General features: G+C 50.5%; 1 protein-coding gene across 8 annotated transcripts in view; it reads right to left on the reverse strand.

Annotated features, from left to right (window-relative positions):
- LOC149340313 (rho guanine nucleotide exchange factor 11-like) overlaps window positions 1-26,367 on the reverse strand; it is a 107,283-nt gene that overhangs the window by 7,829 nt on the left and 73,087 nt on the right. For 6 of the 8 annotated variants that reach the window (XM_089549058.1, XM_089549056.1, XM_089549059.1 and 3 more), the window contains 9 exons: window positions 12,973-13,031; window positions 11,877-11,951; window positions 10,244-10,661; window positions 8,890-9,015; window positions 7,319-7,585; window positions 5,412-5,890; window positions 3,861-4,156; window positions 3,157-3,266; window positions 1,693-1,756 (listed from right to left, as the gene is read on the reverse strand). In XM_089549058.1, the coding sequence (XP_089405184.1) occupies window positions 1,693-1,756; window positions 3,157-3,266; window positions 3,861-4,156; window positions 5,412-5,890; window positions 7,319-7,585; window positions 8,890-9,015; window positions 10,244-10,661; window positions 11,877-11,951; window positions 12,973-13,031 (1,894 nt within the window). The remainder of the gene's footprint in view (window positions 1-1,692; window positions 1,757-3,156; window positions 3,267-3,860; window positions 4,157-5,411; window positions 5,891-7,318; window positions 7,586-8,889; window positions 9,016-10,243; window positions 10,662-11,876; window positions 11,952-12,972; window positions 13,032-26,367) is intronic. The other 2 variants (XM_089549054.1, XM_089549055.1) reach the window with 2 other exon arrangements.

Raw genomic sequence — 26,367 nt, forward strand, 5'->3', positions numbered from 1 at the left:
CTTTACCGTATAAACGCGTGTAAGGGCCGCACCCGTGTTTGGGCCGCACCCCGTTTTCCCGTAGGAAATGTTTAAAAAAAAATAAATCTGTGTAAGGGCCGCACCCGAACTTTCCATGACCCAGGCGGGAATAGCCTTCTAAATGCACGCGCCGTGGCCTCCACGATAGGCTCCGACTGCGAACAACGGTGCGCTCGATCACGGAGGCCAAGCACGCGCACAAGAGCTTCCAAAAACCGTCCATGGACGGCGCCCGAGGCCGCAGCCATCATCATCATCGTCAATTTTTTTCTCCCCCACGACTTCCCGCTATATAATCGGCATCAGTATCGCCAGCTCCAGCCTTTTATGGCGGATTAGCGCGTTTGCTGTAGTTGTGGCTTTCACGTGCTGCCGCCGAGTAATGCAGTTTTAGCACGATGGGCAAGCACCTTATCAGCTACACGGCTGGGAGTTAGCTCTCGAACGCGGCAAGCGTGCGGCGGACAGGGAACTAGACGTGGCCGAGAAGTGCGTCCGATGACCGTGCAATCGAAAGGGTGCATTGAGAAACACAAGCTGCAAAAAACGCGCTTTCCGAGGCGAGCCGTGTGAGTTTCCCGAACTGCTCTGCTAGTGATGGAAATGCGGAACAACGGCTATGCGTTGACAGCGGACATGCTGCGCGGCTTCTTTGGGATGAGCGTGCACCAGAGCACAACGCCAGCTCAGAGTCGAAATACTCCGCGAGTGTCGACTGAACGTAGAATAAATGCCGTTCATTCCCTGATTGCTGTGTTTTTGCTTAAAAAAAAAATTTTTTTTTTCTAAATCGCGTCTATGGGCCGCACCCCGAAAATTGGCTCCCGAATCTGGAAAAAAAAGTGCGGCCCTTACACGCGTTTAAACGGTAGTAGCTTGCTATGTTAGCTTTTGTTGTTGAGCAATGAATGACGCGACCAACGGTGAGCTACAGCGAATCAGACATTCCGAATAAAAAACCATGTGGTCATGTACGAAACTGCAATGTGCACAAACGAACGAATTAGAACTTTTGCTCGAGCTTGCTGCGCATCTTTCCTTCCTATAAGTTCGGGCTTTAGAACAGAAGGTGGTGCAGAACAGAAGGCCACAGCAGGAGAGCACTATGCCATTGCCGCAGCCGATCATGCCCTGTGTTGAACTGCAACTCACTCTTGTGCTGTGCACTGCACATCGCCGTCTTCATCAGCTAATACTACTATCAAACTAATACCATCGCCAGACGTCCCGACGACCCAGCAAAGCAAAACCATGAGCCAATCAAGCTAAACACATGCTTTCGCATGTCTACCCGGTTTAACTACGTTAAAACCCTAACGCTTTTTCTTTAAAGTACTGATCTACCCTCACGATCCACTACACCCCAATGCAAAACAGTGCAGGAAAGATGAACAAAAATGTCCTTTGTTTACTTCAATTTTTTCCAGCAGGAAGTAAACCGCAGCAAAGCACGAACATAAAATCAGCTGTAGTTAATAATCGGCAACATTAAATAAAGCGGGCCTCAGATGTAAATGCCACATGTGACCAGCTCTTGGAGGCGCCTATCTCACATACTTTACAAAAGCGTGGGCCATTAGACTTCAAGATTTGTAACTCAGGCTGTAAAACCTCTCTTACGTGACCTAGCCAAAGTGACAAACAGAAGAGACACTGTAAGGGCTCTCTTACCATGGTAAGTGACCTGTAGCAGAAGCTCCATCAGGCCCTTCTCGGAATTCATCTCCTCTGATATCTGCGGGACAAGATACAGGTGCACCTCAGTCCAGCTCAGCGTACGGCACAATCTGACAGCCACACCCTTGCAGCACGAAATACATCGATACTCGTCCATCACACAGCCCCTATCTCAATGCACACTGAAGATGAGTATCCAACAACAGCTCACACATGCTTGTATATAACAACAGCTAACGGTGGACAATTAGCAGCAGTTCCACATCAAAACTCTGTCCTTTTAAGATTTCTTACTGTCATCTAATAATGGCTAACCATGCTTCGATTTGAAGAGAATTTATCAAGTCTAAAATGCAGCCAGAGCTGCAAAGTTAGCTATCTTTTTTTCTTATTGTGAATTGGTGACCTTGTTCCATTTCTGTAAGTTTTGAAGCACCTTTCAGCTAAGCAGTAGAGTGTTGTAAAAATGCTTACGTCCTGAAAGGATTTTTCCTTAACGCACTACAAGAGAAGAGAAATGAAATACTATATTTACTTGCGTAATGTGAGCACTTTTTTCTTTAAATTAAGGCTTCTAAAAGAGGGTGTGCATATTACGTGGAGTTTTCACAAACATGTCCTAAAAACAAAACTCGGCAAAGGTCGCAATGCACAATATACTACTGTATTTACTAGCGTAATATGAGCACTTTTTTTTTTTTTTCAACCAAGGCTTCAAAAAGGGGGTTTTAGAAATCAAGCCTCGTTGATAAAATAAAATGCTATTTTAAACTTTTGTCATGTTTATAAAGTGTCCTTCAGAAATGTTCATTTTCAGTCTGCTTTTGAACGTTTTGTGAGCATGAGGGTAGCAACGCTTGACTGGGATCGAAATGCTCAGTCGCTCTTTAGGAACTGGCTTAGGGTTCAGCACAATCAGACTCAATCGTGACTGGCTGCATCAAAATGCCAGATCTGCATTGAGTTAGATCCTCATCGGCTTGAAAGTGCTTGCACGACAGCTGTATTAGAGAACAGAATGAGGAAAACACTATAGAAAGTTAATGCAGACAGCAGAGGCTGAAAATCCTTTTCAAAATCAACAGGGATGCGCTCTAGAATTCTCTGTAAAGAAAACCTCAAATAACCCAACAATATTCAAGATAACTAGACAATCATCTCATCACACAACTGCAATCTCACAACTGCACAAAAAAGCAACCTCTAGACTGCGTTCTGAAGGACACAGAATTGTTCTGCCATGACCTACTTGAACAAGGTCACACTCTTTGCTTTGTTCCGCTCCCGTGCCCACATAAATAAGGCTTCCCTGCACAGGTTTACCAGTAAGGGAAGCATTCCTATCATGGCCAACCTGAACCAATCAAGGAATATCATCACTCAGTCCCTATTCAATGTGTCCCTGTGAAGTCCTAACAACAAGCAATCAAACAAGAACAAACAAACTAGGCAACTTGCCTCGGCCAGGTGGGCATAATCTTCACTGGGAATGCGCAGAATCTCGGCAAGCAATGACTGCTTCTCAGCCAGTGCCGACAGCACCTGCTGATCTTGACGACGAAGCCGCTCTGAAACCAGTTGCAAAAGTGACCACTGTGAGCCACACACAACACAAGCAGATAGCACGGCCAATCAGCAGCAGTGACAAAAGAATAGTCACAACTACCCCCTGACCATGATGCTTTAGTAGTGGGATCAGCTGAACAAATGGATGTACACACAGAAACAGAACTGCACAATGCAAAGCAGTCATGCCAGTTCAGCACTGCGTTGTGCCACTGTGTTTCTGTGAGCCTGAACACGTGTTCAGCTGATATCAGTTATTCACCGACTAGCTCAGCTACAGAAGGTGCTGATTCGAAACCCGCAATGCCTCAGTTTTCATCCCTTCCTGCCTGACATGCATGCAGAAAAGTAGGCACACAGCACCTCAAAAAATGCCCAATTCCAATTAGTAATAACTGGCTGCATAGTGAAACAGATTTCTGGAAAAAAATTACATGATTAGTAGCACAAAGTAAGTGAAGAAGACATGGGATTAATGCATGCATGGGTTTAGGTGCTAAGGGAACCCAGAAAACACTCCGTAAAACCCAGTTTTTGAACCCCTGTTCCAACACCAACCACAAAATGGCAACCCACACTGAAAAACAGGGACCCACCGATGGGAGTGAGCACAGGGGTGGCTGTCTCGCAGGGGGCGCTGGGCACCACCACCACCTCCTGGAAGTCGACGAGGGACAGGCCCCCCTGAGCCACCGACGGGGTCGCCACTGGGGCACCTGCTAGCACCCCCTCCTCCTTGTCAGCCTCCTCCTTCTCGGAGGTCTCCTCCTTGTCTGGCTGCGCAGCTGCAGCTGAGGCGGGGGGCGTCTCCTCCTCTCTGCTGCTGCCCCCCCCTTCCTCCTTGTCAGTGGGCACTTCCTCTTCTTCGTCCTCATGGTCTGCCGCACCACTGCTGCAAACAGTCAAGCGCATGCCATTCTCAACGTGAACGTGACACAGATCCAAGGGCAGGATGGTGCAAACTATGCATAGCTTGACTTTGCATGTGATGCATGAGCACAAAACACGCAACAAACACGGACGAGAGAACAAGCAACACAGAGTGGGCAGTGTTGGTATGACAGTGTTACTAAAAGCCCTGCCATGCTGGTATAGCAGTTGCAAGTTGTGCTTTATTCTTGACGGACTGTGCAAAAAATGAGAAGGAAAGCGGGCCCCGTGTTTCTCTGTCCACTCCCAAAAAACCGTACTACACAGATAGTTTCTAATGCGGCAGTGCTACAGCCGTCAAGTGCATATCGCAGAGAATGCAAGACAGCCAGCCTTGAATAGCACAGTGCAGAATTAACGTCTACGGCTAGAATCACTTAAAGCACAGCTGTTGCAGCTAACTGCTGCACATAAAATGCCATGAAACTAAAGCAAAATATCTGAATCACCACACAGCAACAATGGATGCTTACAAAAGCTACCAATGTGCTAACAGCCACCAATGTGCTAACAGCCATAGCCAGCCTTCATGACAGCCATCACAACCATCATGACAAAATCAGAACACATGTATAAAGGTACAGGTTTTGGTTGGCATTAAAAAAAACAAATGAAAAGAAAAAACAGCAGTAGTGACACAGCCAACAACTTAACGTTTTGCTTCAAGTAACAGGGCAGTTTTTTATGCGTGTAAGAGAGCATGCCATAGCACATTTTGGGGGGTTCAAGTGATGTATTAACTTACATGTGACTTCTCTTAAGTAGGAATTGCATGATCCCCTGCTACTCATCTCCAGCTTCTGCACGCTCAATTCTTGAGTGGTTTGTGGCAGTACTGGCTTCAAAAACAATGTTTAGCTCGCCATGCTACCAGCATTGCAAACCACATTGGACTGTGTGACTCGAAAGTCGCAAGCCTGCAACTTCGTGCTCTTGACAAAGGGCAACACGAAAACTGCCACTTTCGAAACGATCAATTCGTGCCAGTAGCTCACCAAAACTGTCCAAAATCTACTAAACTAACATCCATTAATACCTGTCTTGTGTTGAAAACTGAGGGCCACCTCAATGGAAATAACACCAGCCACCCGTGCCTAAGCTTGTTTCTAAGAGGACACCACTAAAGAGTTTTAGGAGTCTTCAAACATTTGCCAACAGACTCTAGAAGATTCCGATTCAACAGCATCCACTGCGAAAAAAAAGAAAAGAAGGCTCACTCGATTGTAGTTGCAGGCGCCTCATCTACGGGCGGCGTGTCAGGCACGTGCTTGCCCTCGTCGTCAGGTGGTGCGTGTGCGCGGGTGGCGGCCCCAATGTGCTCCAGCCAGCTGCGCTTCTCAGAGGCCGAGGCAGCGGCGAACTCCCACATGGCCCGCTGCTCGGGCATGGTGTCCAGCAGGAAGAAAGCGCGGGGGTCGGTGGCCACGTCCCGTGCGTGCAGGTGCCGCAGCCGCATGACGGGGCACTGCAGCATGCGGTCCTCGGCCGTGGCCGTGGGCAGGCTGACCGAGTGGAAGCGCAGGGCCAGGCGCTCGTCCTGGCGCTGCAGCACCAGCAGCAGGTCCTCCAGCAGCACCAGCTGCACGTCCAGGGGCTTCTGGCGGGGCAGCCGCATGGTCAGGGGGCCCTCGTGCACCAGCCGGTGCCGCCTCAGGTCCAGCTGCCGGTACACCGGGCTCAGCGGGTGGTTCTCCACCTGCAGCACACCACCACACTACTGGTAAGAGCGGACAGCTCGGCGGCCCATTACCGTATATACTCGCGTAATGAACCCACCCCCCACTTTTGTCAATGAGAATTTACTTTTTTTTTTTTTCCTACCGTTAGCTTTACCTAGGGAAGCTAACCTAGGGCACTGTTTACCTGAGCGTTCCTCAGTTTTTGAGCGGGTCCACAGACCTTGGCGGCATGCCAAAATGCTGGGCAATGCACTGATGACATCTTGGTGTCTTTTATCTTTTGAGGAAGGGAGGGTGGTGCATCCAGCGAACTTGGCAGAGCGCCAAGCTGTTGTGGGCCCTTGACAAAAGCGCTGACGGGAGTGGATTGTTCAGCACTGTCGCAGGCCCTGCTGCGTCACTCCACACTACGGTGACCATCTTAACCTGATTCCGTACTGCTTTTAAGCTTCTTGACCAAAAACTTTACTTGGTGGTAGGAAGGTGTATTATGACCATTAACAACAATCATCCTTTCTGGGGTTTGTTTCGGTTTATTTGTTTTCTTTGTAGAGAATTTAATCATGAAACAAAGTTCAAAACTTCTTGCTTTTTTTTCTAGCCAACACTTTACTACATGTGCCATTTTGTCACTCCCAGTGCTTTAAAATCTGAATAAACCGTTACTATGCATTCTGTCCACCGGACTCATCGCAATCTGACAGACAAGCTCAGCTCGTTAACACTGGCGGAACATACAGTAATTTGAACTCGGATAATTCGAAATCCCAGACAATTCAAAGATTTTCTGCAGTCCCCTAATTTCTAATGCAAAATCTGACCAGCTAATTCAAAGCAGTGGCCTGCACCAGCACCAGCCTAATTAATTCAAAGTTCTCGGGTGCTATGCGGGAATGCCAGATCCCGATTTTGCTGCTAACAAGTAAAGCGACGGCCCCTCGGAGCCGCGAGGCGATGCTGCAGAGCAATGCTGATTAAATGCCGATGCCTGACATGCAAAGCACCCCAGCTCCAGTACTCGCAGCACAACCGCGCTCCTGCGCATGTCCTTCAATGGGTTGACTGCACGCAATGTCAGCCTGTGCTATTTCTTTCAGTAGTGTGTTGTGGTTAGAGGGTTAGGTTACCAGCACCTCAAACATCGTTGCGTATTAGTCATCCTTTCTTCAGAAAAACGTCTAAGGGGGCAAACCTATATGCAGAGAAAATGAATGCGGGGGCCTAGAGCAGTTCTGGACAAGCGGCAGATAGTATGCGCCCCATGCCAGCAACTGTTCCTGGCAGGATGCATGAGGCTCCACTTGTTTAGAAAAAAAGAAAGAAATCGGTTCTGTTAAAGAAAATCGAGAAAAAAAAAAAGTGAGCTCAGCTGCACAGATGCATGGGGGCGTTTCCACACAAGGTGCACCGTTAACAGCGCGTACAAGTGCCAAGAGAGACCGGACCTTGTCGAGGGAGCTCTTGTCGAGGCGTCGCTGCAGCTCGCCCAGGCGGTGGGCATTCTCAGCCTCACGCACTGCCTGGTTGACGTGCGCCAGGATGCGCTTGGAGCATTGCAGGGCACGCTGCAGCTGGGCATGCTCGGCCGAGCCCAGGGCACTGTGCTTGGCCACGTTCTCAATGAGCAGCGGGTACTTGGTGAGCCGCTGGAAGCCTGCGGCCACCAAGTCCTTCAGCTGCAGCCGTCGGCACAGCGGGTGCAGCTCTGCATCCTGTGCACCAAGAAGATCAATATGAAACTGATTTGCACACCTTCTGTGCTCAGAAATTTCAAGTTAAAGGATCCATCTCACACTTCTGGTGTCAGCTGTACATAAGCATCAGAGACTAGACATTAATAAGTCAGCCTCGCAGTGATAAAACTAAAGCCATGACATTTTACTTGCAGTCCTCAATCAAAACTATAATGTAAGGTCTCGAAATGAACCAAAGAGTACCTGAAAATGGGTGCTCGGGGGCACCAGTCTCCCGTCTGTAATCTTGCCTGCGTCTGTTTTGTAATCTTTGCACTGCTGTTCACCTTGAGATGGTGTACCGTAAGTTGGGCCTCATCGAACACCAGAGAAGAACCGATCCCTCATATGCCTAGGAAGCCCCTACATTGTTCTTTAGCACCCGCTCAAATCTACAAACTCCTCCTCCCTGTTTATCCCGCTGGAAATGGGCACTACGCTTTAAAGGTTTCTCCAAAATGTAGATTTTCTTTTTCCCTTCCTTAATAAGCCCAGACACAGGTCCAAGTTCAGCCACTGAACTTCAGTGGTGTGGCCATGCATGGCAATGTTTGACACATTCTTATTTTATGGCATCAACCCAAGCAAGTTCAGTGTCAAAAAGGTCAATTTTGGTGAGCAGCACTCTTATGTTCCTCTATTGGAAAATGCAGGAGGATCATCTGATGACTCCAGTGAAACTGAAAGTGGTGGGAAAGAGAGACTATCTTGAAGCAACGCAGTGAGCAAACAGTCCAGCCTCCCCTCAAGAAATTGTTTAAGAGATCATTGTTGAAAGCCCACCAGACGACGGTGCATGGCAGAAGTAAATCTGTCACTAAGAGCTTTTACCCCGCACCAGACTTCTTTGCAAAGTCAGAAACTGGCTGCACTGTTCCTGACCCCACAACCATGAAGTGGGTAAACCTTCGTTGCTATTCACTGAAATCTGTACCACCAGGCATTCTCTTCATAGGTGACTTCACCTTCACCCCTTTGATAAGGGGCATTATCATTGTCTGCTCATGTTTGTGCCAATGTGAAGTCTCACTTCAGTACATAAGAACAGAGCTTAAGCTAGTAGGTTTCAAGCCATCATTAATACAGTGCAAAAAATACGGGACAGGGCACAGTGTGGACAACACGACTGTTCACTTACCACCAGAGCGCACCTTGGGCTGCAGTAATTGTGGCACCCTGGCTCACTTTTTACACTGGCTGCAGCTCATCACACCACATGCATTCATTTATCACAGGAAGAGGAAGGCCCCACGAGCAGCAAATGGAGGTGAAACAACACTCACAGCCAGAAACTGTGCCAGCTTCTGGTCCTTCTTCTGCCTGGCTTTCAGAGCTTCCAGGGCCAACGACTGGTGCTGGCAGAAGGTGGCCACCGCCTGCTGCAGCCGCTCACCGGACTCACCGTCCAACTGCGGAAAGCAACATAAATGATTGCATCACCAGCCTGTACGATGCAAGCCTTGTTCCTCCTGTGTATTTCGAGTATTGTGGCTCTATAATACCTTGCCCCTGTCAGAAACTGCTCCATATTGAGGAAATCTCTTTGGGTGTAAGAAACTGTGCACCCACTCTAAATTTTCAGTTGGTCTGCCCTTGCCAAATAATCTGCTAAACATCCCAATTAGCTAAGCTAGTACAAAAGTTGCCTAGTCTGGGGCAATATTCCTCCAATCTGGGGCAATATTCAATCATCAGACAAGAAAAAAACATTCACCATGAGAAAAAAAATTTCAGACTGCAGTTTAGCTTTTCCTCACAGACAAGACGTTGAGCTGAGGTGGATATTAACTGCATGAATTTCAATACCAAAATGCGTCAAAGGCTTAAGCTGTAAGCATTCTGCTTTAATTCCACAATTTAAATCACCCTGTTGCAAGAATGTGCACCTCCCAGCATGTCTGAGGCAGAAAATCGAAGATGTGGAATCTTGAGTGGTTTCCTACTTAAAAAGGGCTTTCTGCATCACATTGGAAAAGAAAAATTGTGTCCTGAGGATATCCCGAGAGAACTGCTTGCTTGCTGCTTGCTAGTTTACTAAACACCTTTGATAAAAAATTCATTCCTTCAAAAAGAACAAACCGCTGATGCAGATGCCAGCAACTATGCAAAAAAACACCAGTGCCTACATCAGCTGTAGCTGGAATGTGGCAAGGAATATCTGTTTTGGAATTCTTCAAAATTGCGACAAGGCAGGGTAAATTACTGTAGTCTCTTCCATGGCGCATTGATAATGATGAACACACCAACAGAAGTGCAACACTGGCAGTTGCTGCTAAGTGTGTGTGTCATAAGCTCTCTACTACAGCTTGTTATACCCATGACACAGTAATGATCAGTATTAAATAATTTCGACCACGTGGGAATCTTTGCTCCTCACATGCCCCGTTCTGTTCCTCACATGCTCCCACCCCTCCCCTACCGGTCACACTTGGCTGCACAGACACTTTTTGATGACGACAATGCAACAGCAAACAAGCTTTGCCTGGGAGCTTTCGCATTTACAGCTAGCAATGTAAACAACCAACCGCTTCTTCACTCATGCTCGGACTTGCATTAAGGGGCTAAAGGAGAGAAAATGCTAACTTTTCACGACCAGATACGAAAATATCGCCGCAACAGGTCTGCAGCTTAGCTCACCATGGTGAGCATCATGGGCCCGATGTCCCCGATGAGGGGCTCCTGGGCGCGTCGCCGCTTCATGAGGTTGCTGAAGCCCTGGTGGATGCGCAGCAGCTCGTCCAGGTTGGGGAAGAGGCGCTGCAGCAGCTCCGGGGCCAGCAGCTCCTGCTGCTGCAGGGGCCGCCGGAAGATGCGCTCAAGCACCTTGAGTGTGCGCACGTGCGACCGCTCCGTGTAGAAGAGCTCGTTGAGCACATCCTGCCGCTTCTTCTCCTTGGGCTTGAGCTGTCGCAGGGTCTCGCGGCCCAAGGCAGCCTGCCAGTCCGGCGGCTCCAGGTCCCACTCCAGGTCGGAGTCATCCAGCGGACCCAACGCCGGTGCCTCACCACTTCGATGCACGGCTTCCCATGACTGGCTCGGGCTCTCCAGGCTCCTGCTGGCAGGTCGCACAACTCATAGGTCACCCTCCGTTCATGCACACTGGCACATTTTTATCAAAATGCTCCCATGTACAATTTAACTCAACGGAGTCTGCAGCTTTTTTGTCTGCTGTCTGCAATCAACAGCTTCCATAGCTGGTTGTGTAACCCATTCATAATCACATTATGACAGGAGATCTAGTGGTTCACTTTGAAAAGTGTTTCTGTGCAATTCAAGTACTTAGAATGATGAATGATGGAACTCAACTGAAATTCTGTGATGCACTGCCGCACCGTCAAGGTGATCAGCACAGAAACAGCAATACTGACTCAATTTTTGTAGTTAGCTGTTGCTTAGCACAATCGGGCCTTAGACACAGGTCCTTATTTTGTTTCGACACAACTGCTGACATCCAAGTCTGGACTAAATCGCACCGCCTGCAAGTCATTCTCCAAAGCACTTCCACATAGAAAGGTACAGGGTCCGTCAAAAGTTCCCAGGCCACAGGGTCTGCTTTCAAGCGGCGTATACTGCCACTTACGATAGCATCAAAGACATAAAGGTTCTCAGAGGTGAGAATAGTACTTCTACTATCCTCTACAGAGATTTTTGGCTCCAGGGGTGTCGTAGCTGCCCAACTATAGCGCTCTAAAGCAGACCCTGTGGCCTGGGAACTTTTGGACGACCCTGTACATAACTGCAATTTGAGCAAAAGAGTTGCAAGAATCCTCCAGTAGCGGCGCCACGTGTACCTTCTTTTACACAATTTTCTGGCTTTTAAAAGCATTGTTTTTGGTAAAAATGACATATTTGCTATCAGATAAGCCTACCTTATCAGCCTAGCCTGACTTAGTATTCCCCTTCAGTCCAGCAGCCCTTTAAACTGCTCCATAGCTATGTACTTAAGGAATGTGTTAATTTACCACCTAAAACATATCAGAAAAGAAATTTTTCCTTCCCTCTGAAAATACTGGCTAATACAGGCATTATTAATGATTAACCACTTATAGCCAACTGTGGCGTGTGATCCCCAATAACACGCAAAGAAAACATGCACACAGCTAAAACATAAAAGCGAGGGGCCAGGCGAAACTTTTGCGATTATCAGCCTGTCTTCCAATGATAATAACTGCTGAAAGTCACAAATCATGCAGCCTTGTTTGAAATACCGGCACCACTGTAATGCTGAACACATTACTATCAGTCAACAAGGATGGAGTAACAGGCTCACCTGGTGGACAGGCTGGAGTTGGAGGAGCTGCCCGAGTTGTTGAGGTTGGTTGGCTTGTCGTCGACATCCACATCGCTGCAAACACCCACAATCAGCCTGGCATCCAGGCTCCCCACAGGCTCCCAGCAGGCTTAACTGTGATTCCATCACTTGAACCTCTTCTAAGCACATCGAGCTCACTTCATTTGAACATTCGAGCAATTTGAACTTCATACACACCTTTCCATACAATATCATAGAAATGATAATATAAATATGACCACTCTGTTAGATAACTCTTTCAGTGGAGTCTGTACACGCAAAGTCATTGTATGAACAGACTGGCATTCATTTTTTTCTGTGCCTCCACATGTAATAATCCACTTCCTCTTGCTTCCACTGTGTTGGTTGGTTGGTTTATGGGGTTTAACGTCCCAAAGCGACTAAGGCTATGAGAGACGCCGTAGTGGAGGGCTCCGGAAATTTCGACCACCTGGGGTTCTTTAACGTGCACTGACATCGCACAGTACACGGGCCTCTAGAATTTCTCCTCCAAAGAAATTCAACAGCCGCGGCCGGGATCGAATCCGCGTCTTTCGGGTCAGCAGCCGAGAGACGCGGGTTCGATCCCGGCCGCGGCGGCTGAATTTCTTTGGAGGAGAAATTCGAGGCCCGTGTACTGTGCGATGTCAGTGCACGTTAAAGAACCCCAGGTGGTCGAAATTTCCGGAGCCCTCCACTACGGCGTCTCTCATAGCCTTAGTTGCTTTGGGACGTTAAACCCCATAAACCAACCAACCAACACAGTGGAAGCAAGAGGAAGTGGATTATTACATGTGGAGGCACAGAAAAAAATGAATGCCAATCTGTTCATACAATGACTTTGTATTCTTAGGGAATGTTCCCCACTATAAATACAATGCAAAACTTGGGGGTTAGAGAAATTTGCACTGCCACAAACATACTGCCCCACAGCTCAACAAGAAAGAAAAAAAAAACGGTTTGCTAAACTAAAACTGTTTCTGTGGCATAAGTGGTTTGATTAAATTCTACACAGGCAGTCAGTTGTATTCCAACACGACGAAAAACACGTCCCAAACGCTGAGGGTGCACCTACCTCTTGGACCTTGGGATGTTGGGGTCACTGCGCTTGCGATACGATGGTCGTGTCTCCCTCTGCACAAATAATGCCAGCCACCTTCAGCTTGAGAAAGGGGATGCCCAAAGGACGAACTTATTTCAGAGCTTTTATAAGGCTCCAGAATACACTGCTACTCATGTCGATATAGCAGCACTGCACGGCAAACGCAATAAAGGCACTTGCCCGCGTACTGCCAAGTTACTATGCGACCTGGACCAAGGCATATCTGACGGGAGTGTGCCAAGAGAGGAACCGCACTGCAAACAGCCAAGAGGGACTGCAGTCTTCAGTAAGATAAGCCATAACTACCAAAATGAAAGTTATTCTGGTTGAACTGCTCTCTCAACACATCAATCAATCTGCCCCGACCTGGTATTCACAATACCTGCATACAAGAATTTCCAACAAGCCCCAGCATATACCCTTCTGAAGAATTTCCTTTGCTCATTCTTTCTGGCATGGTCAAGGAAAGAAAAAATTTAAAGGTGAAAACAAAGTCTCGTCATTAAAATGTACAAAATTTTTCCTAGCACAAAACTGATCAATGACCAGGCACAAGTGGCACATGGTGCTAGTCTTGTGTATTTGAACATGATAACAGGAGCAATAATTTTCATGCTCAGTTCTAAAATAACTCTGGTAATGTGCCCTGATCGGGTTAAAAACTTATTGATCAAAACCTATGAATAAGCTATGCGAGTTTATTTGCGGACAAAAGGCAGCACCCCACATGAGAAACACCATGTTCTGGAAGCATTTCGTCCTTGTCCCTCACATGGTAATGTTCCAAGCTTACACACAAAGTCAGGCCAGCGCATGAACAGAATATGAAGCTGATGAATTCGAACCTGCCTGTTGCTATGTGGTGCACTACAGTTTTGTTAATTACTGCAAAGTTCCCACTCATGAGTTACAAAGCAAAGCAAATGGCAGAGCGGACCAATGAAGAATGATATCAAGGCAGTGTCCTGTATAGGCCATTCCCGTTTTAGCACTGCAGCAAGCGCTCCTTTGATCGTGCCACGTGACGACGGTATTATTCCGGCGCATTCTCCGCGGGTGATGGACAAGCTGCAGAGTCAGTGGGCGCGCGCGGGTGGCGAAGCGCGCAGTGTCCGCGGCCCCTCGCGAGTCCGCATCTATGATAACGGGTGGCACAGCACGGGTGGCGGTCGCAGCAATGGGGTTTACCTTGTTGTAACGGGTGTCCGAGAGGACGCGTCGGCCCGCGGGCGGCCGGTCGGCGCGTCGCGACGGCATCGGGACTGCGGCCGCAGCGGGCCCGCCATGCGAGCCCAAGGTCGCGCCCCAAATAGCGCCTCCCCACCCCCTCCGCTTACGCGCGCGCACCCTGGACGGCCGCCAGCCGGCCCCCTTTCGCCAGGTTCGGGTGCGCAGCCCACAACACACACCGGCGCTACGCTGCGGCCGCCGCACCAGTGCAAGAAAAGGAGGCCACAGTGCTGCCGCCCTGGCGCGGGACAGCGACTAAACGCGCAGCGCGCCACTGATCCAGTTCGGTCGCAGCAGCTTCCTTTGCCGCCGAATGCTCGCCCTGGTCCGCCTAGGTATGTCGTCGGGCGCGCGCGGTGCGGCGGCGCTTCGGGGAACGCCAGAGCGTGCATGTGGGAGTCCACGTATCCTGTCCGCTCGAAGATCGGCGGTCACCACTACACAGCCGCCGAGGCGTTTGGGAGACAGCGTGTGGGTGTGTTAGAGTAGACTAGGCAACCCAACACGCATAAATAAGAAAAAAGGCGCCGGTGATGAGGTCGCGCGGACTCCCCTCCGGCAAGCGTGGTGACGCACCGCCGCGCCGCTATCGGTGCCGCTCAGGTCGGAGCCAAAGTCACACCGAATGGGGTTCCACGGGCTTAATTAAACCTCCCCGGTGAAAACATGAGGGGACGCTGACGACGTCATAAGCCAAAATGCCAGGTGCCTAAATAAAGATGTCACCTGCGCGTCTGCCTGCGAGCGGAGCCCAGGCACCCGTCACCGGCTACGGAGATTCGAACTCAGCAAATTGTAATACCGATAATTAATACCAGAGGAGAATCTAGCGCTGCAGATGTCTTCTCACTCACGCAGTGTGCACGATACCTCAGTGTTTCTCAGTGCAAAACACTGCGCATTATCCCCATAGTGGCTGAACTGTCATACTGACAGCAGTAATGCGTAAAGTTGAGCTAGCTATACCGACGACTTCTGCATGGTGGGAATTGAGGTTTCCCTCCAGCTATCTCGGGCTCTGTGCCAGAGCAAAATCATGCCAACGATCTTGGACCTACTGCGACCGTTATTCCTGGACCGTCCAGTGGATCCGACAACAAGCAGACATGTTGACATAAAGCGGACGCATCGTGAAAGGTCTAGAACAACTGAAGGATTTATGTATTCCCGGCGCCTTCTTTCTTGTACTCTTCGATATTAGCGTTCTCGCGCGAGCAATCCAAAATTTTTCCACGCCGGGATATCGAACGTGGCCCACGTACCCCCCGGCGAGAATTGCACTCCGCAAAGGATAGCAGGCTGAGCAACCCGAGCATATCTGTTGTGTACATTTCCTTCAGTGATTTCAAAGGCACATTTGACTGGCAGTCGCACGCATGGTGGCTGAAGAATGCCTTCCGACTGAGCAACGTCGCTTCCTTTCACGGCGACAACGGTTACAGGGACCCCACCCTAAATGGACTTGTAAGCGAAGCCCCCTGTAGCGGTCGTAGAAACCCGCAAGGCAAGCCGAGGAAAAGAGAAGAAAAAGGAAGCGAGAAAGTCAGAAGATCAAGCCAAGAGAGAGTAGATACGCACACTGTAAACAAGAATCAACCGAATTGGGAATTTAAACGGTTGGCGTCCTTTAAACTCCATATGTGGAAACATTTACTCCAATAATATGGAGTAAAATTGAGTTAAATGACCTATTATACTCCCTGCTCTGAATAATGGGGCATAAAAGAGGATTCTTCTCTTTTTAACTCCCATTCTGAAATGAAGTTTCTTGGTCTCAATGCACCCCAAGAACCCAATGGAGTAAAGAAAACACCATTTTGCGCTGTCCACACCGCCACCTAGCGTCTCGTCTGCTTATGGTGAATTGTGTGATAATGGCGGTGAATGACGTCCCCTTGGATACCATCGCCGCTGGATAGCTGCTCGCTACTGCTGCTTCATGGGCGCCTCCCGCGGTACAAGATGTCGGCTTGTCAACGTTTTCCACCACAGAAAGCTACATAACTGAACTGCTCCTCGAAGCCTCCAGCGCGCTCCATTTTTTTTTTTTTTCAGAGAAACACAATGACTACACGTGCATGTTTACAAGTGCCGTGCGAAGGTTTTACCTGGCCACAAAGGATACAACCTGCCTTGGAAGCTATATATTTTGCGAGACAGAACTACAACAAGGGGCCGTGAGCCCAACTAACACTCGGACGGCGAGCAACCCGGGCAACAGCGATTCCGGGAGCACGATGAGAAACTAACAACGTATTACGAAAAAGGTATTTTTAACTAACTGCCGGGCTATGAAAGCACGCCGTAGTGGAGGGCTGTGGATCAATTTCGACCTCGTGGTGTTAATTAAAGGGCACCGCAGTCTCCGCACGCCGGCGTTTCTTGCACACCACGGCTCTAGCGAAATGCGGCTGCCCCGACAAGGAAGCCCAAGGACATACACGTTTACGTTCCGGCTGATAGTGAAACAAAAGCAAAACGAAAGCAGTGAGCAAACAGAGAGCCTATGCCACGGGGTAAGCGCTCCGCCTCCGCACGCGGAAGAAACGGCCAGCGACCGAAACGAGCGATGCAGTGTTTACAGAAACAGCCGGCCGTACAGGAGACGCATCGTAAGCAGATGCAACCGCGGCATATACGGCCGGGGCCTGCCGTTTCGCCCGCGCCGCTACATGACGTCAGTCGTCAAACAGGCGCAGTTACAACCACGGCGACGGGATGGGGAGGGGGGAGCCAGTGTGTGAAACCCCCACCGGTACGGAAATGAGCGCTCCGCGGACGCGGAGATTCCAAACGCACACACCTGAAGCTAACGACAAGAAGGAAAAGGGGAAAAAAAAGCTCGGCGGTCGACGCGGTTTATTCACGAGCCCGTGGGAGGAGGGTTCCGCCCCTAATGACCGATGGCGTGCTGGCCGTCGGCGGGGACACGCCCTCGGCGGATGGCACATCGCCGCGACAACGACGTTCACCCGAGAAGTCACGTAAACACGTCACTGCCGGCTACCAGATCGCTGCCGGCCGATGGGGATGAGCGGGTCAGATTAATTCTGAACACCGCGCCAACAGCGGCAGACGGATTGGAAAGCCCGCCCTCTCCGGTACCTGAATAAAGGATAGCGACGGGCCAACTCTCGGCCACAGCGCACGAGGGACGCTCTGAATAAACGAAGGGGTCAGCGAGCGCTCGACACGGGGCCTCGCTGCGTCTATCTACGACTGGCTCTGGTTATACAAGAGGAAATGCTCCATGTGTGTGTGTATAAATATTTAGTTGCACTCAAGTTCAGAATACCTGAGGAGTCGGAACAAGCTTACATCGGTTAGCAAAACATTACAATGGTGTCAGTTCGGCACTGCTATCATGCCATTTTTTTTTCCTCCAAAGAAAAAAATAGCACGCTCTATAGCTTTCCTCTCTCGGCGTGTTTTCTTACATGCAAATATTCCATCGTTAGAAGGTAACTACACCTAAGGAGTAGCTACCACCAAAATGTAGTCACGTTTGTTTGCACATAGACTGCACAGAATTTTGTGCGACAAAGGACGCGGCAGCGGAAAAAGATAAGTTACGCCAAAAGAGAACAGGAAGTAGGCGTGCAGACTGATGCTGCCATTTCTCTAATACATATTCTCCTTAGCGGGAACTTTCCCGCTGTTGTGGCCGGAGCCTCCGTTCGACGTCACTTATGGCTGCTCCTGGCAAGTGACCATAGCCCGCATCGCCACTTCTGCCGATCGTTAGCTGCCACGACCGGGTTACCTTTGTTGCACAACGTCTATGAGGCCAGCCAATCATGCAGAGCGGTTACGTAAAGGAATCTGTGTAAGAACAGATCAAGTTGGTCAGATGTCGCAAATCGAAAAGGTTAACACTTGCGTACGAACTACACATGCAGAGACCTAAACTAGTGGAAATCCGACTAAAGCTTGGTCTCAAAATGAGCAAAAAAGCTCCAGCGCTCGTGCGTGGCTAGAACGAAAGGACAACGTCGTTGTGTTCCTGCGCACGTCGCCCCAAATGGCCAGTGCACACTGATGCCATAACGGGATTTGAAGGCGGCGTTGCGGGAACCGCCGCGGGCGCGCTGGCTCGCCGCCAAGGCGAAGACCCGCACGCGCTACACGACCACGTCGTGGCCATCGACAACGAGATTAGACGGGGAAAAAAAAGTGTCCGTGAAAAGCCCTGGAGAGCACGGCCTTGGCAGAATGAGAAAGCGAAGGACGCGCTGAGCTGCGCGCCGATTATGACGCACTATCTGCATCTTCAACACATCTCGACTGGTGACAACCCTTATCAAGGTGCACAAACGTATCAGACATCACCATCAGAAATCACCGCTTACCGGATCTCCTTGTCATTCGAGACACCCACACGGCAGCTAGGAATGTCATAATGGATTGCACAGAAGCACTTCGAAAGCTCAGCAAGGTTACACGTCCTCCACGCCACCACTCTGAGGTGCCGCAGTAGTCGAACGGCGGCCCGTCAAGGGACTTGATCATCTATGTGCATTAGCTGGTATAGTTTCATGAGCCTTCCACGGGACCGCAGTCATATCCACCGAAAATATGTAGGTAGGTCCCTCCAGATACGCCTCGCAGGCCGTCGTCTACACCACCACCTCCATGCATATACGACCTCATTTCCCCGAGATCCATTGCCATCCCTTTTGGGTTGACGCGACCAGAAGAGGTAGAACCGAGCGACTGCCATCCCACCAAACCTGCTATGCCAAACGGCAGCGCTTCCCGCGCACACACCCAGATGAATCTACACCGCGGCGAGAACACCAGCCCACATATGCCGCCTGCAGAACGTCTGCCCATCCATATTCGGTACAGCGCACAGTCCAATGTCAACCTCACGAATCCCAACGACTAAGAGCACTGGACTACATCGACGCAGTTTCGCAAACGAAATTCAGGATCCGAGCCTGCATCCTCCTCATTCTGTTCACTAAGACCCCGCGCCACAAGGCTTCTCTTTTTCCTTCCTGTCTAAATAAACGAGCGTCCACCGCCACTTGCATTTGGCAACACAGAGCACAGAATACGGCCACAAAGCATTGACTAGGCAGCCGCAAAACCCAATTTGGAAGGAGAATACTATTATCTCCGAAAGACACGGGATGCGCTCATGGGCCTCAATTAACGTACCCTCTTTGATGTCTTCTGCTCTCGGGGGAGAGGCGACCGCAAATTCACACCCACATAAAAAACCAAAAAGCTCATTTCAATATATACAGGAAGTACCACTGAAAGCTAACGCTGTAAACGTCACTGCCGAAAATTGGTTTATGGGGGTTCAACGTCCCAAAGCGACTCAGGCTATGAGGGACGCCGTAGTGAAGGGCTCCGGAAATTTCGACCACCTGGTGTTCTTTAACGTGCACTGACATCGCACAGTACACGGGCCTCTAGCATTTCGCCTACATCGAAATTCGACTGCTGCGGCCGGAATCGAACCCGCGTCTTTCGGGTGTCCCTGCCGAAGAGGGCACGGGGAACCTAAACATGCTGCCACACCGGCAGCTTCCTCACGACCCAAAAAAGTATCGGGAAACGGTGCTTCGTCTCGTGAAGAACTCGCACCCGAAAAAAGGGGCAACCATTCGCGACCACAGAGCTCTATGCTCTTCCGTTATCTCGGTAACTAGTTATGCAACCGTAGTTCCCTTCCATTAGCTGTTCTCCGCCACTGCAGACCTACACAAGGGTTACCTTTTTTTCGCGCCCACCTCTTTGCGCCGCCAAACAAAAAAAAAAATGCCTCTACGATTATCCCTTCTCAGTACTGCTTTTGACCAGCAAAGTTGCTGCGAGTGTTGCGTCATCCTGGCGTGCGTTGCACCCCACGAACCACTCTACACATATTCTGACCTCCTCGTTATTAACTCTGGCCAACTTGGGCGCATATAGTTCAACCAATCGGATGCGTCTAGTCAAGGGATCTGCTAGCCGGGAGTGCACAACCTCTTTCCGCCTATTCTGACCTCCCTCCTCCTAATTCTTACTCTTTCCTCCTCATCCTCTAAGAGTACACGCCCCCTGCGCCCTACGCTGCCATTCCCATTCCTCAAAAACCACTAAAACGACAAATGGCCCAGAAGTTTGGGCGCTGGACTGCTTATCCCGAGGACGAGGGTTCAAACCCGACTGCGGCGGCCGCGTTTCGATGGAGGCGAAACGCAAAAGGCTCCCGTGAGCTGTGCTATGGCAGTGCACGTTAAAGATCCCCAGGTGGTCGAAAATATTCCGGAGACCTCCACTACGGCACCTCTCTTCCTCTTTCTTCTTTCAATCCCACCTTCCTTCCCTTACGGCGCGGTTCAGGTGTCCACCGAGATATGTGAGACAGATACTGCGCCATTTCCTTTTGTCAAAAACCAATTAAAAAATTAAAAATCTCCGCGTACCTCTTTTGGCCTGTTCTCACTGCCTCCTCCTCCTTCGAAGCTCTTCCACTCTCTCTACGTCGTCTTCCTCTGACCTTTCCCCCTCGTACTCTTACAATAGACGTCAACGACGCTAAAGCCAGGGAACGGGCGCTTTACAGCTGGGCTAAAAAAAAGTTCATCACGGCTGAGAGCCGTTCCAAATAAATCGAACGCGGGTCGTAATCCCGTCCGCACACACAGGGAACCAGCAAAAAGTCAGATTAAATGCTCACGACACGGCGTAATTGAAGGCAATAAATAAAGGAGGCAGGAAGGCGAGATGAGGTGTTCTTTCTCTTTGTCCTATACTGACAGCATCGGGGTGGGGGGACATCGATCGGTGCTGCTGGTAGCGGCGACTCGATAGGGAAGGAGGCCGGGTAGCCAGGCTCTCCGCTTCAGTGCGCGCACTGACTGCAGCTGCCTCTACGCCGACTAAATGGGGCAAGCGCATCCGACCGCTGAAATGGCGACCTGACGTCACAGAAGATGCCCGTCGGTGAAACAGCAAAGGAGTGGAGTCTGCACCACTTGGGTCTCGATGGAATAAGCGACTAAGTGGAACGTAGAGGAATTCCCAGCAGCGCGTTAGACGAGAAAAAGAAACGGACGAAACGTGCTAGTTAGTCGGCGCTTTTTGCCGCTCCAAATTAACGCTAATAATTATTACTCTTCACTCCGGAAACCAACAGCTTTCACTTATTTAACCTGCTGGAGCTGGGAGCAGCAAAAAAAAAACCAAAAAGGCGAGAAAATGAAAACGTGCGGTGTGCTCTACGGGACCATGTAGGGGAGGGAAGATAGGGAGAACTGGGTTTGAAACCTCCCCCCTCACGTGACCCCTTATACGAACTGAAGTCAAAGGCCGCAATCGACAAGTACAAACTTTTCTCTCCTTCACAGCCTCCCTCACAGTGCGAACACATTTTACTGCGAAAGTAATACTAGTTGCACTTTCAGCCCGTCGCGTAGAGAGGCCGGTAGCTACCATATTAGCATATTGGATTGGATTGGATTGAAATGGATTGGATTGTATAACCGATGCATCAACACAAGTCTAACCACAAGCACCACCACCAGCTACACTACCAGCTGAACCATGTCGTAGCTACGGATATTGCTTTCGCAATTACCGGGCTTAACCAAGCTAAGCCACAGCCATTTTTTTTCGCCACCCTGTCCCCTTTCGAGAAAAGTTTCCGATTATGCCACTGACGCTCCCGTCCGCCTCACGTCCACATTCGCCTCAAGCCCAAAGCGTTTATTTTCCTTACTTCGGAACCGCTACAAAGTATCTGCGCTTCGTTTCCTCTTCGTAAACACCATCTGTCATCGCTGCTCAAGTACGGCTGGCTAATAATTTAACGGATAAAAGGCACAACCGTCGGCAGACGCAAAGTGCGTCTTGTTTCAAAGCCTTCCTGCGGAAAAGGGCGTCTCGCGATAAGTGGGCATGCAAAGGCGGCGTAACCGACCCTTCTCCGGCGAGCTGCATCCGGTGACAGATATCAAGGGACTTTAGTGAGAGCCGCCTATGAAGTTCGTGTGCCGGCGAATAACCGCGGAGTGGTGAAGGCAATAGCCCCGTCCCCTCTGCAGAGCCACCCTCAGGCTCGTGACAGTGCGCACCCTGCTCACCGCAGGCGAACATGTCCAACTTCCTCTTTTCGTCGCCATGCCAAGGTTTCCCAGCTGACTGAAACAACCGAGTGAGTGAGAGCATCGCTCGGTGCAGTTTACCGTACTGTGCCACACCCGGCACGAATTCCTAAATGGGCATACAGCAGAGCCGGACAAGCCATGGAAGGGTCCACGGGAGGCACAGTGAAGAGCCGAGAATGACATTATGGTGCGCTGTGTCTGCACTGAGAATCCGCAAAAACTGTCGATAAAAAATGCAGCACCCTCACCCTGCACCCCCTAAAACATACCACTCTGTATCTAGTCTCATTCAACTAACAACACGATCCCATTCCCGCAGGCACGCATGCGAGAACTGAGCTACTAGTAGGTGCAGATGCATGCCTTCAGAGTGCCGAAACGTCGTTTCCGCGTCCTCTCCAACCGGTTTAACCATTTCCTTCTCTCTTCCTCTTGACGTCGCGGTTACGACGCCATCCTCGACCCGAAAACCGTTCCTTCAGTCGTTTGTGCACCGACACCTCTGAAGAATTTTTTTTCGCTGGTAGCACCCCTTGCAGCCACTGATGCTCCTCCATCGGGGCCAAGCAGGAAAACGGAATAAAAATTCAAGCTTCCAACGGCGGCGCCTTCAAAGCGAAGACAGGCCAGCAGCGGCGGGAAGTCATGCTCAGTTCAGAACTAATCCGTACTTCGGTCTCTGCGCGCGATATCCACAGAGCCCCCCCCCCCCCCCCCCCCCCCCCCCCCGTTAACGGTCGCACAAGGCGCGCCAGCAGGGACCGAGGAAGCCGCTGGCGAGCACGTGCAAGGCCCCGTTCCCCCAGTACGACTGACAAGCGCAGGCACACCACGATATGCGGCGCACAACAAAAGACGCCACAGCGCGTCGAGTTGGTAAATAGCATGCAACACTCTCCAGCGTGCCACTGCAAGCAACACCACCCACGCATGCTGCGGTGCTGCTGCAACGCTCTCACCAGGCTCACGGTGCGGCGCATGGCGACCCGGCGCAGCGTCTCCGACTCCCCGACCGGCATCGCGACGGCGACCCAACAACCTGCCCGGCAGCGGTGCCACGCGCGCACGCACACTGAGGAGTCCGGCTCCCGCTATCCCGGCCGGGGCGTCGTCGCCCGGGGAGACCGTGGCGCTCGCGCGATCTATAGCGCCGACCGCCCGGCGCGCCGCTGGCGGGAAGGAAGGGATCAGACCTCCCGCCGTCCCCAGTTGCTTCGCCGATCAAGGGGAGCACTTCCCGCGCAGCCCACGACTAATTTGGAAGTCAATCGCGAAGAAGAAAAAAAAAAAAACTCCACAGACGTTTAGCCAACCCTCGGGGACGGAGAAGAGACCGCTGTATGCGCCCCGCCCCCTCCTGAGTAACGTGACACCCACCCGTATCACGTGACGTTACGTAAGGCACACTCTTGAGCCGGGCCACCTGACATTCAAAACGCCCCGGCGCACCCGAAAACATTCTCCGTAAGAACTCGGGCCAAGAATGGTGACGTCAGGAAGTCCGGCGAAAGACTAATACCGTCACGGCTGACGGCACCACAGACCCGGTGCGCTGCCACGTCGCAACGTTCCACCTTCACAACGACAAAAGTTCTAATTTTGCAGTGGAACCGCCAGTGGACGAGGGGAATATGTGTTGTTAAAACGAATTCTACGCTACGACGCGGATCATACAAAAAGAACTAGCTCTGTCATGAGCAGCCCAGCCGTCGGCACAAGTACCGCTGTGGTCTTTGGGGCCGCATGTCTCATCCCGCGAGGAATTCTAATAATCTACTTAACGAGTGCGGTGGGGCGAGACTTCAACGCTAGCATATCGCCAGAACAGACATTATGGCTCGTCGCACACGAAAAGCAAAAACTGCACCAAACAGCTAGACGACGGCACGCGTCCTGGCCGGTGCTCAATCACTGCAAGCGCGAGCAAGCAGAACGGTCGTAAAATTTCGATATACGAGGATTTTCGTAAAAGCGGGGCAGCTACGGGCACAGTGGTCAAATCCGCAAATGACTCCTCATAACGCGATTCCGCTATAGCGAACGTTTTGAGACAGCAGTCCTCGAAACACCACAGCGCCGTGCCACTGCGCACGGAAGCGCGCACAACCTGGTGTGTCTTTCTTTTGTACTCCCACCGGGAAGTCAGTTGACACCTGCCATATATGCATGGCTTTAATATGATTTTTTTTATTGCTCTACAGACTTTTAAGCGCCGAATAAAATCGGCAGGCAATGAATCGGGGTTCGTCAACGTCCAACGAAATCTCAGTACAAAGGTGGTTTTGCATTTCGCCCGCACTAAAATGCAACCTCCATACTCAGCGGCTAAACGCCACCGGACATGGACATGCATGCGCCCTAAAATCATCTTTTAGTGTCAAACGAGCGTCTGTTTTATTAAAACGGCATGCGCAAGGAATCGGCTTTCTGTCTTGAAATATAATGATACGCTGCCTCGTTTAGGCATGTCATGCCCAGCAAAATTGAGAACGTGGTGTCCCAAATTGCAAACATGCAATTTTTACCGAGAACAGAGCGCGGATAGTGCCACTAAATTGCGAAGCAGATATCCCCCCGCCGCGGTGGCTCAGTGGTTACGGCGCTCGGCTACTGACCCGAAAGACGCGGGTTCGATCCCAGCCGCGGTGGCCAAATTTCGATGGAGGCGAAATTCTTGAGGCCCGTGTACTGTGCGATGTCAGTACATGTTAAAGAACCCCAGGTGGTCGAAATTTCCGGACCCCTTCACTACGGCGTCTCTCATAGCCTGAGTCGCTTTGGGACGTTAAACCCCAATAAACCAAACCAGAAAACTAGATACTAGCGGCGCGCCTCGGGAATTCCGAAAACTACGCCTGGCCAAGTGAATTGTCCGCTGGCCATGACTGCCTCAACGCATTCACGGGAAGTACTGCCGAAACAGGAAAGCAGCGCGACGGTTCTGCTGAGATGCGAGGATATGAAGCAACGCTCCCTTCGCATGTCGGCCTACGTGACGCCTTCGTGGCGCCGTTGTGCGGAGTCACACTCTAAACAGGAGTCCACTGATATGGGAGTAAAGAAAAGTAGCTTTCCGTTTTCTCTCGTTTCCTAGCTCCGATTGGCCGAGATTCGCCATTTTGCCCGAATCGTCATGACGTCACGAAAATGGCGACACACCATAGGCGCTTACATTTGAGGGGGGGGGGGGGGGGGGGTGTAAATGGGGGAGGAATCGGAGACTTCAATCTCAATTTTGTCAACAACGCAGTCTCTTTTTCGTACAGAAGAAAAAAGAGAAAGAAATTAACCGCTGGCACCGTTCGCGAAAGGTATTATGTCAGTTTTCACCTCCTTGTTTCCACTAATTTTACCTTTAACCAAATGTTTAGTGGAATCGAAGATGGAGTAGATTTGTAATAAGGGAGTAATTATTCATTGTAATATACTTCGAGTTATTGATCAATTCGCTCTCGCCATACCATAAGCTTGCCGTCCCGGTTAGCTCAATTGGTAGAGCGATTGCTCCGGTGAAGCGGTGGTCCTGGGTTCGGACCAGGACAAATTTTTCCTTAACTGCGAAGTTTCTGAGAAAGCTGTATAGCTTTCCTTTGTAGCCGTATGGCTGCACTTGGGTGGCCGTCATATTTTTTCCCCGACATCCTTCTTCCTTTCGCACGAATGCCGCTATACCACCGATAGGTGAAGACCGCCGCAGCGATACCACAGCGGTACGTAAACGATTTTGGACGAGACGGAGTCGGCGCCGGGTGTTCGCGTCGACCTTAACTTGACCGAAATGCACAGGCCGGTATAGGCGACGTCCGGGCGGACGTCGGCTGGAAAGCCTATCTTCTGCGTCCTTCCACGGCGGAAGCCATCAACGAGCCGTGGGTTCCGCCTACTAGAGAGGTTTGAAACCCCTGGGCATACGCGTCGACTTCCGGTGCGGCGCGTTTTTACCACCACCTGAGTGATTTTTTTCTTCTATCTTCTATATTATATTCCTTTCCCAAGGACGCAAGCGGCACAAGAAGGCTGCGGCAGAGGACAG

Source organism: Amblyomma mixtum, chromosome 6 (genome assembly GCF_055824585.1).
Source record: "Amblyomma mixtum isolate Tamu chromosome 6, ASM5582458v1, whole genome shotgun sequence".
Classification (NCBI taxonomy): domain Eukaryota; kingdom Metazoa; phylum Arthropoda; class Arachnida; order Ixodida; family Ixodidae; genus Amblyomma; species Amblyomma mixtum.